The sequence below is a fragment of the Larus michahellis genome, chromosome 1 (genome assembly GCF_964199755.1).
Source record: "Larus michahellis chromosome 1, bLarMic1.1, whole genome shotgun sequence".
Taxonomy (NCBI): domain Eukaryota; kingdom Metazoa; phylum Chordata; class Aves; order Charadriiformes; family Laridae; genus Larus; species Larus michahellis.
Genome location: NC_133896.1, coordinates 13,699,766 through 13,714,336, shown reverse-complemented (window position 1 = coordinate 13,714,336; position 14,571 = coordinate 13,699,766). Strand labels below are relative to the sequence as shown.

Below are 14,571 nucleotides of genomic sequence, written 5' to 3'. Positions count from 1 at the left end.
TGTTCAGTTCAACAAGGGATGGATTAGACCCCAGAAGAGGCTGCCTGGTTACCATTATTTTTATGATGCTTTCTGAGACGTTGTAAAGAAAACTGGAAACCAAACTGTGTCCCCTTCACACGGCTTTCTAGGGCTAGTGGGAGCTGCCAGATTCCTTTGGTGTATATGGTGTTTGCTCAGAAGTTGTCTCTCAGTGCTGGGTGTCTGTCCTGTGTCTCCTGGGACTGGAGGGAGAATAAAAGTTCAAGTTTCTCCACTAAGGGAGAGGTTTCTCTGCATCTGTGTAGCCTCGTACACCTTAAGTTGCCTACACAGAATTTGTTTGGTCACCTACATGTATATTCATAAATTATACCCCTCTTTGGAGTAAGAAATCAAAACGGAGCATTCCCTTTTCTATAATGCAGTAGTTAATTAATTCTACTCATATGCATGTAAATGTTTCTCAGTGTAACCCTGAAGCCTGTTACTCAAAATTAACACAGAAATTGAAAAAAAAAAAAGATTTTTGGATATATATTTTATTTGACAGTGGTTTAGAATATCATACAGTAAACAAGATTTCTGTAAAAGTTAATTTATCCATAGTGGTGCGTTTCATAAAAATAGTTGCTCACTTACAGCCTTTCTGTGACTATTAATACATGGAATTATATTTATAGAGATAGAGCTGTACAGGGTAAATTCACAGCTAACACTACACAGAAATATTATTTGGAATGGGGTTTAGATGATGTGCTGTCTTCACAGGTTATCGATTACAGCCGCATAAAGCAATTACTGCACAAGGAGTAGCTGTGAACTGTGCAAATTAGAGTTTATGCAAGCATAATCTCAACTGTTTTTCAGATTTCATTGTTTGCTTTCTTTATACATAAAAAATAAGATACTGGGACGTGCATCTACACTACAGAAGCATTGTCCAAAATCAGATTCAATAAATTAATGGCAAATTATATTGGAGTCTAGTTCAGGGGATAAAGATTTTTTTTTTTCCCATTAAATAAGAGTTTTATAAACAGCTACATGGACTTGTGCTTTTTTAGAAATTATAAATGGATTTTTCTTTCTAAAAAAAAATTGTTTGAAAGCTGCAAAATCCTTGACTTGAGGCTTTTCAAATAATTGGACAGGAAGAAACATGCCTATAAATTTCTCAGTCCAGTGCAATGTTTGAAACATACAGTAATGTGCTAATTTCTTGGAACGAAGCCAATTTCAATCTAATTTTTCAGCAGAGCATGTGAGGAACTAAGATTGCTAGAGAACAATAATTTTTAAATACGACTTTTTGACAGTACCTAGCTTTATGTTTTTGTTTTTAATTACCAATGTATTATTGCCCAGGATTTTGTTTTAATTTTGACAGACAAATAAGCAGATGCACACTTACACAGACACACACGCATCTTTTTGAAACAAGATAATGACTGATTGACTGAACTCGGAGTTATTTCCTGTGAAGGCAGACTGGAATGTTTACCTGGCACTTAAGGCTTGAAATTCAAAACAGACAAGCAAGAAAGAAAACCAAAAAAGACCAAAAAAAAAAAAAATCAAAAAATAAATAAAATGGAGGTAGGGAAGAAGTGACAAAATGAAAACCCTTTTGAAAATCGAAATATACCGAATTTACTGAATGAGGACACCGACAACTGTATTTCAGAAACCAGCCTAATTATCGTTAACGTGTGCCTGAAAGGCACCTGCTCTGCCAAACTGAGGGGATGAAAGGTGAGAGTGTCCTAACTAAATGTAGATGGGTACGAAACATAGCACTGTTGACAAGTGAAGCTCTCGTTTTCTGCAGGAGGGAAAGGCCTTTCCTTAAGGAAACTGCAGCTTTTTCTCTGTGGCACTCTTCCTTCCATTGCAAGGGCCTTGCGGACGTCTGGGTTTTGAGCCTGGCCAATTGGTTTGCGTGCTACCTCGCAGGACTTGGGGAACCTGTAGTAAATCGCTTTTGAGAGTAATTTGCAAATACAACTCCACCCTAACTCCTTTCCAATGTACAGAAACATGGTTTGTTCACAAAAATGGCAGTAGAAATGGTATCACAGAAACGAATCCACTGGATTCCCCACTCCTCCCGTAGCGCCCAGTGAATTATGCTACAGGACTAACACGTGGACTATCCCAAAGCGATAACAGTGGAGACGTGTCATGGGTGTACAGTTCCAAATGATGCTTCAAAGAAACCCTTTAACCCCTGTCTAGATATGTCGAGAACAATTTATTTACAACATTTTAGCTCCATGAAAAGATCCTCTCTCAGTTTCAGCTTGCTCCGTGCAGTTTTATTTAAGGCGATGTTCCAGTTTGTGATTGCTCTTACTTGTTCCAGTTTCTTGATATAAAGTTTGAATGAAATCCAAGTCCTTCATGCAGTGGGAAAAAAATGCTAAAGCTACACTGCACTATCCTTCTCTGATGTACTGTCCTTCATATTGTTTTGGTTTCTTCCATAGCTGCCAAAGTCCCTAAAATGGAACTGGGACTTTAGGGTCGATTTTAATTCTCCGTGTTGACTATATGCTTTTGAACTTATTAGGTACTGTGCACATTGTCATGGAATTACACACTAATGTTTTCATTCCTCAATGCTTTGTGTATATGTGTGATAGTTAAAATAAATTAAAACAAACCAATGTGAGACAAAAACTAAGAAGAATGTTCTGCGTCAGTTTGAGACAGTTAGAGGGCAACAGTCCCTTGCTTTATCTGCTCATGGCAGAAGTACCAGACTTCAGGACGCTAGGTAGCTTATCTGAGCCAGGGATCTTCCACGGCCCTGGGGAGACCGTTGCCTTCCGAACTGTGGGGTTGGTGCTGCGAGTGCTAATGGAGTGGAGATGTCCCTTCCTGGGGAACTCGCTGGGTTTCCCGTCAGGGTCCCTCTGGCTGTGGTCCATATCACTTCCAGGAGAGCTGCAGCGGTTGCTACTGTATGTCTTGGTAGCACCTGTATCAAGCCTGACATGGTCGGGTGCTGCAGCTGACTTCTTCTCACTGGTATTTGTGGGTTTGTGATCTTCTTTTTTGCTAAGAGATCCTCCTCTCTTGCTTTCCGGCTTCCTCAGCCTCCCAAACTGTTCATCACTGGTTCCAGCACACACGTGCTCTCTTGCGCCAGCCTCGATCAGAATGCTGTGTCCCACCACTTTGCTTTCTGAGGTGGGCCTGCCACCGTCAGTGGTCTTATTTTTGCCTTCTGAATATCCTTTCCAAGAAGCCTCTTCATGCTTTGACCTGTCTACCTTTTTAGGACTTGCTGACCTTTCTCTTTGTTCTCCTAACCTTTTCTTTTTGTGACCGTTCACCGAAAGCTCCTTTGGTTTCCTTACGTCGTGTTCCCTCTTGATATCCCATGTTGCCTCTGGGCTTATCTGGTGAGAAGGGTCAGAGGGTGGGGCTATGTGTGATGAAGATAATGGTGAGATTATGTCGTCAAGGGAAAGAGCTACTTCCGGCAGACCTGGGGAGGTGGCAGAGGGAGCACTCCAGGAGTTTGGTTCGTCTGTTGCAACAACAAAGAGAAGGGAGTTAAGGGCGTATTCGGCCGCGCAGAGCGTGCATTACATAGGCACAGGTATTCTGAGCAACCCCAACACCCAAACCTCATACCAGACTTAGACTCTTCTGTCTTGCATGAGGTGAAACTCCCAGGGGAGTCAATGAGGAGTAAAACAAAAATCACCTCCCTCCCTCCCAAAACAAAAGTCCAGGAGAAGCGAGAACCGCAGGGCTGGTAACGGCAAAGGATGAAAACCTCAGTCTTTTTTCTGCTTTCCTCTGCCTACGTTAAATTATTCTTAAAATAATAAAGGCACGTGCTCATGAAATCAAATTGCCTCTTTTGTAGCCGTATAATGGATTTCTTAGCTGGGCAATATCAGCGCTGTCTCTGAGGACAAATGAGAAGGACTTTCTGCCATCTATTAAACATGTCCCTACAAGCATATAATAATTGACAAGAATTTGTAGCTCAGATAAGGTCATCATTGAATTCTGTCTCATATTTTTTCTAAACAGATATAATATAGCGGTGTTTATGGCCCCACAATTCTTACAGGGTACTTACAAAGCTCTGCCTTTATATCACAGCGTCAGCCGCTGAGTCTCTCGGCTGCGCATTTTGAATTTCTCCTGGTTACTTAGCCTCAACACAATATGGTTGGATTGTGCAGATCCTGTTTAATTTCACTAAATAGACATCTCCTTTGCTGAATCATGATGATTTTCCTAATCCGTTGGTACAAAGGAGAATATTCTGAGATGCCTTTCTCTTGCATACGCAACCCTCATTTCTTTTGATTAACGTTCTGGCAGACAACGAGTCCGTCATGACTAATGACAGCACGACTCCTATTCTTACCCGTCTACACGGAGGTTAGAGAAATCACTGAACTTGGATAATGTCATTCCCTATTTAGCACCATTGCCTGGCTCTGAACGGTATGAGCAATAATCTGTCAGAGATGAAGGACTATCTCGGGGATCCATGGAAACGAGGTGGAACTCATTGCAAGAGCCGCATATTTCATGGGGGGAGAAAATGTAACCTTCTAGCTGAAAAACAAGCATGGACTTCTGCAGGTCAGGACTAGTATCTCTCAGTGATCTCAACTGTCCTTTAAAAGATACATTTATTTTTCTCAGTGCTATGGCTGCCTTCAAATTATCATGAAGATGCACATCATCTCGAAAAATGGAATGGGTTTTACTGCCCGGCCTGGGATCTGCAGCTTGCTTGACTGAGACGGCACTTTTAAGTTAATAGCTTGATTGAGTGATTGCTGTCTTGCAGATAAAAATAGGAGAGACAATAGTGAGGTGGGTGACGTAAAGGGAAGGAGCAGTGCGGTTAGCTGAGGAGCTATTTATTTTCCCAGATGGTGTTTGTCATATGCTTTTGCATAATGAGCATATGTGTGGAGAGGATTAGCATTTGAGAGGGGAGAAAGTACAAGTTCTGTGTAAGACAAATAAACTTTGAGCTGGGAATCTAAATGGGCTGAGGGTCTCAACTGATTTTTTTTTTTAAAGAATCACACTTTCTTACCCTCCAGTTAAGACTGAGTAATGTACCATCTGCTCCCTGCTTGGCACTTGAGCAAGAAAAAATAAAGGGAAGGCTCATGCATGCAGAGTGATCAGCTCTTAGGAGCTTGCCTACAAAAAGCATCTGCTTTGATGGGCTACTTCTTTACCTCTGCTCGTCAGCGCTGCCCCGCCGGTGCAGGACCACAGGCTGTGCCTGATGAGGGAGGCGCAGACCCCACCCCGGCTTCTTCCACATCTGGAATCCAGGGGATCCTATTTTGGTTAACACTTGAACCCGGGACCATGCATGGGGTCCATGTCACATTGTCTGGTTGTCTAAAACTACGCCTGGACTCTGCCGAGCGGCATGAAGCTGCCTGTGTGCACCAGCGAGGTACCTGAGCTAGCACTAAACAAGCCACCTTGGGCATAGAAAATTATTTGTACTTTTTATGGCATTGTCACACCTCCCCAGGGTTGAGGTGGCACCGAGCATTGGCCTTATCAACATATTTGACTCAACTACAGCCTTCATTCCCAGTTGTCTACAAGCTGGTGTCCTTTACTGAGTGGCAGCGAAGAGCAGTGGGTCATTACCAGGTCTCATGCAAGGCTCTGAGTGCATCTGAAGTTACAGAAAGGGCTTGTTACTTTGGGAAGTACCAGCTGCACACCAGTAAAATGGCCTGGAGAAGCAAGATGCTTTCGGGTAACAAGAGCGCCTCTGTGCAAAAGGTGTCACTATGCTCAGATCACCTGTTTCTTGTCCAGAACGAAAAGCCTGGTGGCCACCATTCAAAACCAGCGTGGCAAACACCTCTCACGGCTCCCCTGAGGCACAAAGGCAATATTGTACCGGTTATCTGTGGGACACTCAGGGGAGGAGATGTGGGGCTAAGTGACCTGGTATTTTATTCCCTAGACACGAGAGAACTGATTTATTAATAGACTGTCCCCCTACACAATTTTCTTTTTTTTTTTCCTATTTTCTGTTTTTGAAGGGGAGGGAAAAACCACCAAATGTTGCAGTGAGAAATCCTAGTGGGTTAGAACCTACTTCAACAGAAGTGAATCAACGTATTTGTTACATGTAATGATATATAAATATAGATATCTATAAATTAGGACATGCAATATTATACACATTACTGGATTTCTGCCCCTCCCCCAGAAAACCCTAAGAAAAAGACAACTTGGCCAACTAAGCAAGAAGACTTGTAGCCACAGGTTAAAGGGAAGTTTGGCTGGGGGAAAACCCCAGATGGGCCAGTGGCTGCAGTTTGTCTAAAATACTGTGCCTTCTTGCTGGGGAGGCACCTGTACAGGCTGTGGCTGGGTGAAAAATCCGCCATGAAATAAAACTATCATTCATATTCTGTGGCAATATAGTACTTGACAAAATGACTTTCTGTAAGGTTTAAGTACCATCATCTGAGACAGCCAAAACCCAACCTAACCTGTTTTTTCTTTCAAATGAAATGAAATTATGTAGAAAGTCATCCTCAGCCTTGGTAGACGCTAATGTCAACAAGGCATTGTTGCAATATGTCACTGGCTAGCGAGGAGAATACTGATGTGAGGGTACTGTAACTGACTTTCCTCTAATGTTTCAACATCATGGGAAAACATCAAAATTACTAGAGTAGAGCAAAGTGCAGTAATGTAAGTAATTTGTTGCTCAAAAGACAAACCTTTTAAAGAGCTGTGCTCAAGCCATAAGGGTTCATTTGCACTTGTTCAAACAGCATTGAAATGATTGCTTTTCCATAACAAATATAAACATGAGAAAAATGCAAAATTTTATTCTGTAGAGCAACCAAACTAATGATTTCTCTTTATGCTTATTCTGAAGTTATGGCTGCATTTTGGAGTGAGTTATTAATAATTCTGGATTTTTTTTTTCCTGTATTTTTGAAGCTTTATATAAAACCTATATGTTAATTGTGAACGTAACCTACTTTTACTGTTATTCCAAAGTATCTCAAAATATTTTGCAAACATAGTAAATCGGAGACAGAGCAACGATTTTACTTTTTTCTCCCTTCACCTCTGGGAGGCTGAAGACAGTATTTGTTTAATAGAGCATGAGCTACTAATGCCCAAACGACTCACAAGCAGAAGTGACGGATATCACATTCAGTTGAAACTGCTGGAGAGATTTAGGGACGATGTAGTTTCATATTTGTTTCTGACTTTGTCACCATGGATATGATCCTTACTGTGGGAGAAATTGTTTTTCAAAGGTACACATCTCACTGAAGGCTAATAGATGTCTTCCTCCCTTCTTTGAAGGGAGAAAAGTCTCCCTTGACCTACTAATTTAGACAAGATAAATGAGCTGGGAGAAGCACTATAATCTGTCACTGTGATGGCATTTGATTTGGTGTAATTTAGTAGGTGTTTTCTGGGTGGCTTTTAGTTTCCACAAGCTCCTGTCATGCAGGTTGGCAGCGCTTCTCCACGGGCTGTATGAGAATGACTCACCTACGACCTGTTTCACATAACTCCCAGGCAAGGAGTAAATTGCTAACTGAGTAAGAGACACCACAGACACAAGATCTTGAGCGTGTAGGAGGACAAGTAGGAGATGAACACAGCCATTTGGGAGGAAGAGTGACAAGGGCAACACATCAGGAGCAGAAGTTTTCTGTCTAAAAGCTTACTTGTTTGAGGTAGAACTGCCATATACAGGAATTGTTTGCTTTGCCACATCAGCTTACATACGTTCAGTGGAGTGGAAATGAGGGTACTACTCTCCTGTGTCTACTTGCTCCTCTCTCAACTCCAGCCTAGTCTTCTACCTGGATGCAGTGCTTGCTGATGACTTGCATCTGAATCACTAGCAAAAGAGACCTGGCGTTACTGCTAATGGAGAAGACAGGTCTGTCTGTCTGTCTGAATTTCCGAGCGTTGCCAAGGTGCTAAGTCAGAGGAAAGAGCTCAGCCTATTGATAAGTTTATTTAATTTCCTGCAATACTTATGGTTTTTTCACAGGTCGGCCTTTTAAGATTCTGTCAGGTCTCATCTTGCCGTGGTTATCTGCTCTGCCAAGATCTCAGGTCAACAGAGATTAGACCTCGGATTTGTTACTAGGTTCTCCTTTTGCATCTATATATTTAAAATAATTGTTGGTTTATCCAGAATGTGGGATTTTTCATCAGATAAAATTAACCATAAAATACTAGTATCGATTTATTTAATATTTAATAGTAATGTAAAAATTACATCACATTTTATTATCTAAGTACAATAAAATCTCAAGGCCTTTTAAATTTCCAAAGTATGTGAATAACGAACAATTTATTAAAGCTTTGAACGCTTTCAGTAGTCTGAATGAAACATTTCCTGAAATGTCTAAGCAGCTGTTTTTGTATCTTCACAGAATTATTTTTCTAGGGAATCAAAGAGGTTTTGATTAAATAAAAAATATGGTGCTTTTTTTTCCCCCCACTTTTTGTCTGAAATTATGTATTGCCAGAAGGTGGCAAACAGTTCTTACAGATGCTGCTAATAATGAAAATGGGACAAATTGTCCCCTGGTGAGTATCCACTAATGTTGGCAGCGTTGCACCAGGAACGCATTTGGCTCTTTCTCATTATAGCTTGACATGTCTGTGATGTTCCTGATTGCATTGGTCTCCTGCAGCTTTGTCTTTAACGCTCTCTAAGGGGGGATATTTCAGAATATTCAAAGAATCTTTAATCTTTCATCCTGGAGCTTCCACAACCCAGACATACAGCACCATTTGTCTCCTGAAATAAATGATTCTCTGAGGTTTTGATAGTTAGAAAAGCCCTTGGTACCTTCTGCCCAGCTGCCCGCCTCATGCAAACGTGACACAATATGCCACCCTTTCCCCCAACCTCTCCCGGAAAGTGAGTGGCAACGGTCTCTGCTCCCACCGTTCAGGTTCCCTATGCCTCTGGCTATAAATTTGCCCTTCTTGTTAATTATTCATTAGTGCTATGCAAATGTTTTCCTTCAAATTGTACTTTGCCTGGCTCCCCTTCCACCTCCAGATCCCTCAACACCAATAGCTCTGGAAATGAACATCAATGGATTTAGGTGCCTTCTGCTGTGGTATGGTCCTTCTTTTGGTCAGTCACCATGGGCACATCCAGGTGGTATAGCCATCATTAGCACTGCCCTTATGCTTTTTTTTTTTTTTTAAGCTATGATAGCAGTGTGCTATGGGTGCAAAATGTACAGAAATTACATACATACCATATACATCTACAAAATAAATCCAGGCTATACCCAGTTATTTTGGCGTACGAACTACTTTTCCTTTCCTACACATGCAGTTAAGTCATCTGTTTGGTACTGTGAAGTCTTGTTTCTGATGCAATGAAAACCTAATCTAATTTCTTGCTATCAGAACGTAACCACACTTATTATACTGCTTGCCTGTTTGTACTCAGCAATGTCATGGTGACTCTGAATGTTTATAGCAGCTGGTAAAGGTAACTTTGTTTAAGAGTGGAATTTTTCTGCTTTCTAGTAATTTGGTTCTTTGGCTTTGCACGTTTGTTTTTGCCAAGGTTGAGGATGGTTGGTCAGGGTACCCAGAGTGAGGTAATGCAGGGTAACTCGGCACTTTCAGAAAAGTAGAATGATTTGTTAAGAAAGACAGATGTTTGGAATATGAAACAGTGCCAGGTCTAGTATCTCTGTCAGCAAAGCCAAAATGCATTTTTATTTTTGTCACTGGTCTAATATTGGAAGAGGGGGGCCACAATGAGTACTGGGAGCTATCGGTGACATGGCTTCTGCAGACGCTCCCAAGAACTGAAGAGATGTGACTGTAAATCAGTAAACTTCAATGATTTAATTTTACACCCAGAAAACTCAGAAAATTCAGTCATTGACCTGTTCCAACACCAGGAAGCACAACTCTGCTTCCTGCTTTATTCAGTTCCCAGTGCCATTGATACTCGGATGCTCTACTTCTTTTCATGTTACTAATGATTACTGATAAGCATCAATTTAGTTCCTTTGCGTTTATTATACCCATCTTCCATTGTATACTTTACCTAGATTTTAAATGGAAGATGCTCCAAATATTTTTACAGCAAAGATGGTGTTCATAGAGTCCTTGCAAGGGCCATCTGATCTCTTGGAATGATCACATCTCAGGTAAAATTCACTTTCATCACCATTTCTGTACTCTGCATGGAGTTTTGTTAGAAAAAGTGCTCTCATGTTCAGAGCTCTAATTTGAGAATTATTGAAATACACTTCAGAAAGAGCAGATTGTTAGTTACATGTGGAAGACCAAATCTTCAGAAGCTCAGGAAATGATATTGCTTGTTTTTAGAGCTAAGGGAACAGAGAGAAAAGGAAAATTTGAACTTGAGGCAGAGAGGACAAAACTGCATATTGCAAGGAAAAAAAATTTTAAAACCTTTTAGAAAAATTCGGAATGTTTTCTTGAAACAAGAAAGTCAGACACATTGATTTGAGTTGGCTTTAATCTGTAGAAAGTGCTATGAATGAAAATACTTTTCAGTTTTTTATGTATGTGTTCTTTAAAGATGGTTAACAAAGAAACACGGGAAGTGACTGCTCTGACTTGGAGAGTTCCTATTCTTATTCTGCACTGTTTCTGATCCTACACTATTCCCAGTGCATCCTCAGTAAATCCCTTCCCCTGAGTTAGTTGTTTAATCATGGACCTGCTTCACCAGTATTTTACTGTCCTAATCACTTGAGATAATAATTTGATTGCCTTACACAGCCAGAGAGAGAGGTGTCTCAGAAGACCTATGGAAATAGATGTCTGCTCTTCTGTTGAACAGGTACACAACCAATGTTGGGGAGCTCCTTCTGGGAAGCCCTTTTGCAGGCTGTGGGTCAAGGCTGAGTGGCTGGACACAGAGATCCACACCCATCGCCCCACATCAGGCCCTTTTTAGCAAGCAGGGGTCACCACAGGTAAGTGGCCTGAGACCTTTCAGGTTAATACAGGAGATAATTAATGAATTCAGAAACACTCAGGGCTTTTACTCTGTAGAGCAGATGGACTGGATTGTCTCCAGGGCTTGGATGATCCTGGGGTGCTGCATCTAACTTTAGCCCTCTCCTGGTTACCCTGCCATTGTTCACTCCTTAAATATAAATCACTTCCATAAAGAATTCAGTGTGATTTTGTAATAATGCCCAAACACTGCGCCATTTGTCTCCCTTCAACGTCAGTCACACCTTACAGCAGGGCCAAGATAATTTTAACACTGCTTTTACAACAGCAAAAATGAAAAAAGGTAATTTTTCTATGCAGGAAAATACCACCTAAAGTGCAGAATGGGAGAGGGAAAAATAATCAAGAGCCGCACTTACAAACTGGTCATATTTCAGACCTGAAACAGGTAAATTAATTTAGTAAATCAATTTACTGATTTACTATAATAGTCTTCTGTCTGTGAATCTTAAGGCCAGATGATTATGAATACACAGTTTATCACTCATTCCAAGACCCATTTTAGCTTGTTCAATAGATATGGATCTAGTAAACAGCCCTATCCATTAAATATTTAAGCCAATGACCATAATCACTAATCTGAGTGAACTCGGTAAATTTGATTTTTCCTTGAATCAAGTTAATGTATCTGCATAAATGTTACAGGATTACTCGCTAATGCTGTGAAGAGCTGAAATGAAAAGTTGCAGCCTGCACAGCGCTTTTACCCTCCACAGCAAGCTCCTCACTGCCGCGTCACTGCTAAGTGTACGGACAGCCTAAGTGCTAGTCTTGAGTGATGTTGCTCTAACCACGCGTTGTCATTCACTAGGTCCTTCAGGTGGTTTGGTACCCTTCTTGAAGTGCTGAGCGTCTCGCATATCTATCAGATCAGAGCTACTCAGGCAGCAGAACCTCGTCCCTCCAGTACAGAATGTTTTATTTTTGCTGTGTGGTCAGGCAGTAGAGTAGAAGCTGCAGAAACCTCAGCAGTTCTCTTCCAGAGCCATGTTGGAGCTGGAAAATCTACATTGCAAGTTACTGTATAATTAAAAAAGATAATGACTTTAAAATTAGTTTTTATTAATAGAATTAAGCCACATTAAGTCATAAAAGGTGTTCATAAATATGTTAATAGAATGTGTGGTATTAATGAAAAACATTCTGCAGAGACTGAATAATTTAAGAGTTCGATATTACACACTTAATTAAACTTAAATATTAAAATTATTAATTATCACAGCTAAAATGGGCATTAACAGTAGATATCACATCCTGTCTGGTCAACAAATAGCTGTCACGATTAAAGGTATGTAGATAATACATAAAAATTATTTAATAAGTGAGGAATTTGGAGCATTTTGACTGTATATGAAATGCCCTTAGAAAGTTGGTTCTGGCAGGTGCTGAGTGTTGGCGGTTATCACTTAAGATCACAGCAGGATTTTAAGCAAAACACATAACTTGGTTCAAACGCATCCTTATTTACAAAGCTCATGAATAAGTATTCCCGTGCTGCTTAGGGTGGAAGCTGCGGAATTAGTTTAGCCTCTCTTTAGCAAACTCTTTTCAGACTGGAGGCTGCTGGGGGCCGAAGGTGCAGAGCTGACCCTGGGACCACGCTTGCTGTCAGGGCTGTTGTGCTATCTGATATCCTTTGGATGCTGAGACAATTTTCTCTGAAAACTGTGTAATGAGATGGAAGCGGACGAATAAATGAAAGTCACATTGTAATATTCAGCTCCTAATGAGTAAACACAAACTAACGTGGTGTTAGAAACCCCATATGTTTAAAGTTCTGGGTTGCATATGTGTTGCCATAGCTCAACAAAATACTCTACGGTCATGTTCGTTAAGTGTTGATTGGAGAGTGAAAGTTACCTCATATTGTCAAAGTGAAAAAAATGCATTTCATTTTCTCAGGGTTTTTTCCCAAGCTAGGAGTAACAAGCTACGAGAAATCTGACAAGAGGCCACGAGCTCTGCTAACCTCTCCCTGCGGTTGGGCCACAAAGCGTCAGCCGGGAATTGCACCACGGGATGGCGGAGTGAGAACGGCAGGGGCAGGACCAACTGCAAGTCCCTTTATGGGCAAAGAATCATAGAATGTGTTGGGTTGGAAGGGACCTTTACAGGTCATCTAGGCCAACCCCCCTGCAGTAAGCAGGGACGTCTGTAACTAGATCAGGTTGCTCAGAGCCTCATCAAGCCTGGCCTTGAATGGCTCCAGGGATGGGGCCTCCACCGCCTTTCTGGGTAACCTGTTCCAGGAGCTTGCATTCTCCTCTCTAATAGTTGGAATAACAGCTTTTTTATGTTGCTATGTGACCTTTTAGACTCATAAAATTTCCCATGCCAACATTGAGAGTCCTAAGAGGCCCTATTAGTTTAATTTAGCCTTGGGTATCACAGCATCAGGCTTTTCTGATACAGCTTGATTGCCTCTTGTACTTTTATCACTTGTATCGCTTGTATCTTGTATCACTTTTTGTACGTTCATGGCTGTGCCATGAGTTGATAGCTGTTTGTGGATTCTTTTGAGCAAGCTAAAAAGCCAGACCTTTTACACCTGGATAACCACAGATCGATTAAAAGATCATGTAAATGAGCCCATTGTATCCTGAATTCAGCTGATGTTCTTAAAGATGGAGTCTGTCAGGAGGTGTGAAGATAAAATGTTCTTGTTCATGTCAAGTTTGACCTCTCCAAATCACTATTTACTTAAAAATGTAGATGTGTGGCTCTGCTCTCCTATGGGGAAATGCATGCCATTGCAGAAAACTGAGTGTGCTGAAGAGATTGTCAAGCATTGGAACAGGCTGCCCAGGGAAGAGGTTGAGTCACCATCCCTGGCGGTATTTAAAAGACATCTAGATGTGGTGCTGAGGGACATGGTTCAGTGGTGGACTTGGCAGTGCTAGGTTAACGGTTGGACTCAATGATCTTCCAACCTAAGTGATTCTATGTGGAAACAGTTTTAGATCCCTTGGAGTCTAGGCATTGAAGTGGTTACTGCACAACCTTCATGATGAGAATTATTGGGCCAGGCCACAGGTATAATGGTTCGTGCTGTCATACTGTTCCCTTCAATACATAACTCTATATTGCAAGGATACCATCAGAAATGCGTAGGTAAGCTAACTCTGATTAAGAACAAGTTGGGGTGATGCAGTCTTGCTATTAATTGAGGGCCCATTGCAAATTTGCCAATGAGAGGGACTGCAAAATGGTCATCAGGAGAAGGATTTTATGGGACGTTACGCTGCAACAGCAGAAGACTGGACTTATTCCTATGGCAAACTGCAAAGACTCAGTAAGTGCTACTGAATTCCCATTTTTCCTATTTCTTCGGATTACAGGAAGAAAGGAAAACTGACGCTGTGAAGACAGAGAAATGGCTGCCTTCTTTCAAGCCCTGTATTTTGGGTGCCTATCTTCTAATATCGTCAACTGGATGGAAATACAGGAATACACAAAAAAATGTTAGAAAAAGATTTGTGGGTGGGACTGTTCCCTTCTTTGTCTGGTAAATCTGCTTGCCAGTTTATGTGAACAAAACCAGGGATAATG

At 41.2% G+C, this 14,571-nt stretch overlaps 1 protein-coding gene across 15 annotated transcripts in view; it reads right to left on the bottom strand.

Annotated features, from left to right (window-relative positions):
• Window positions 1–513: 513 nt before the first annotated feature.
• MAGI2 (membrane associated guanylate kinase, WW and PDZ domain containing 2) overlaps window positions 514–14,571 on the bottom strand; it is a 757,683-nt gene continuing 743,625 nt past the window's right edge. For 13 of the 15 annotated variants that reach the window (XM_074586071.1, XM_074590362.1, XM_074597089.1 and 10 more), the window contains one exon: window positions 514–3,517. In XM_074586071.1, the coding sequence (XP_074442172.1) occupies window positions 2,718–3,517 (800 nt within the window). In that variant the 3' untranslated portion in view covers window positions 514–2,717. The other 2 variants (XM_074597939.1, XM_074595322.1) reach the window with 1 other exon arrangement.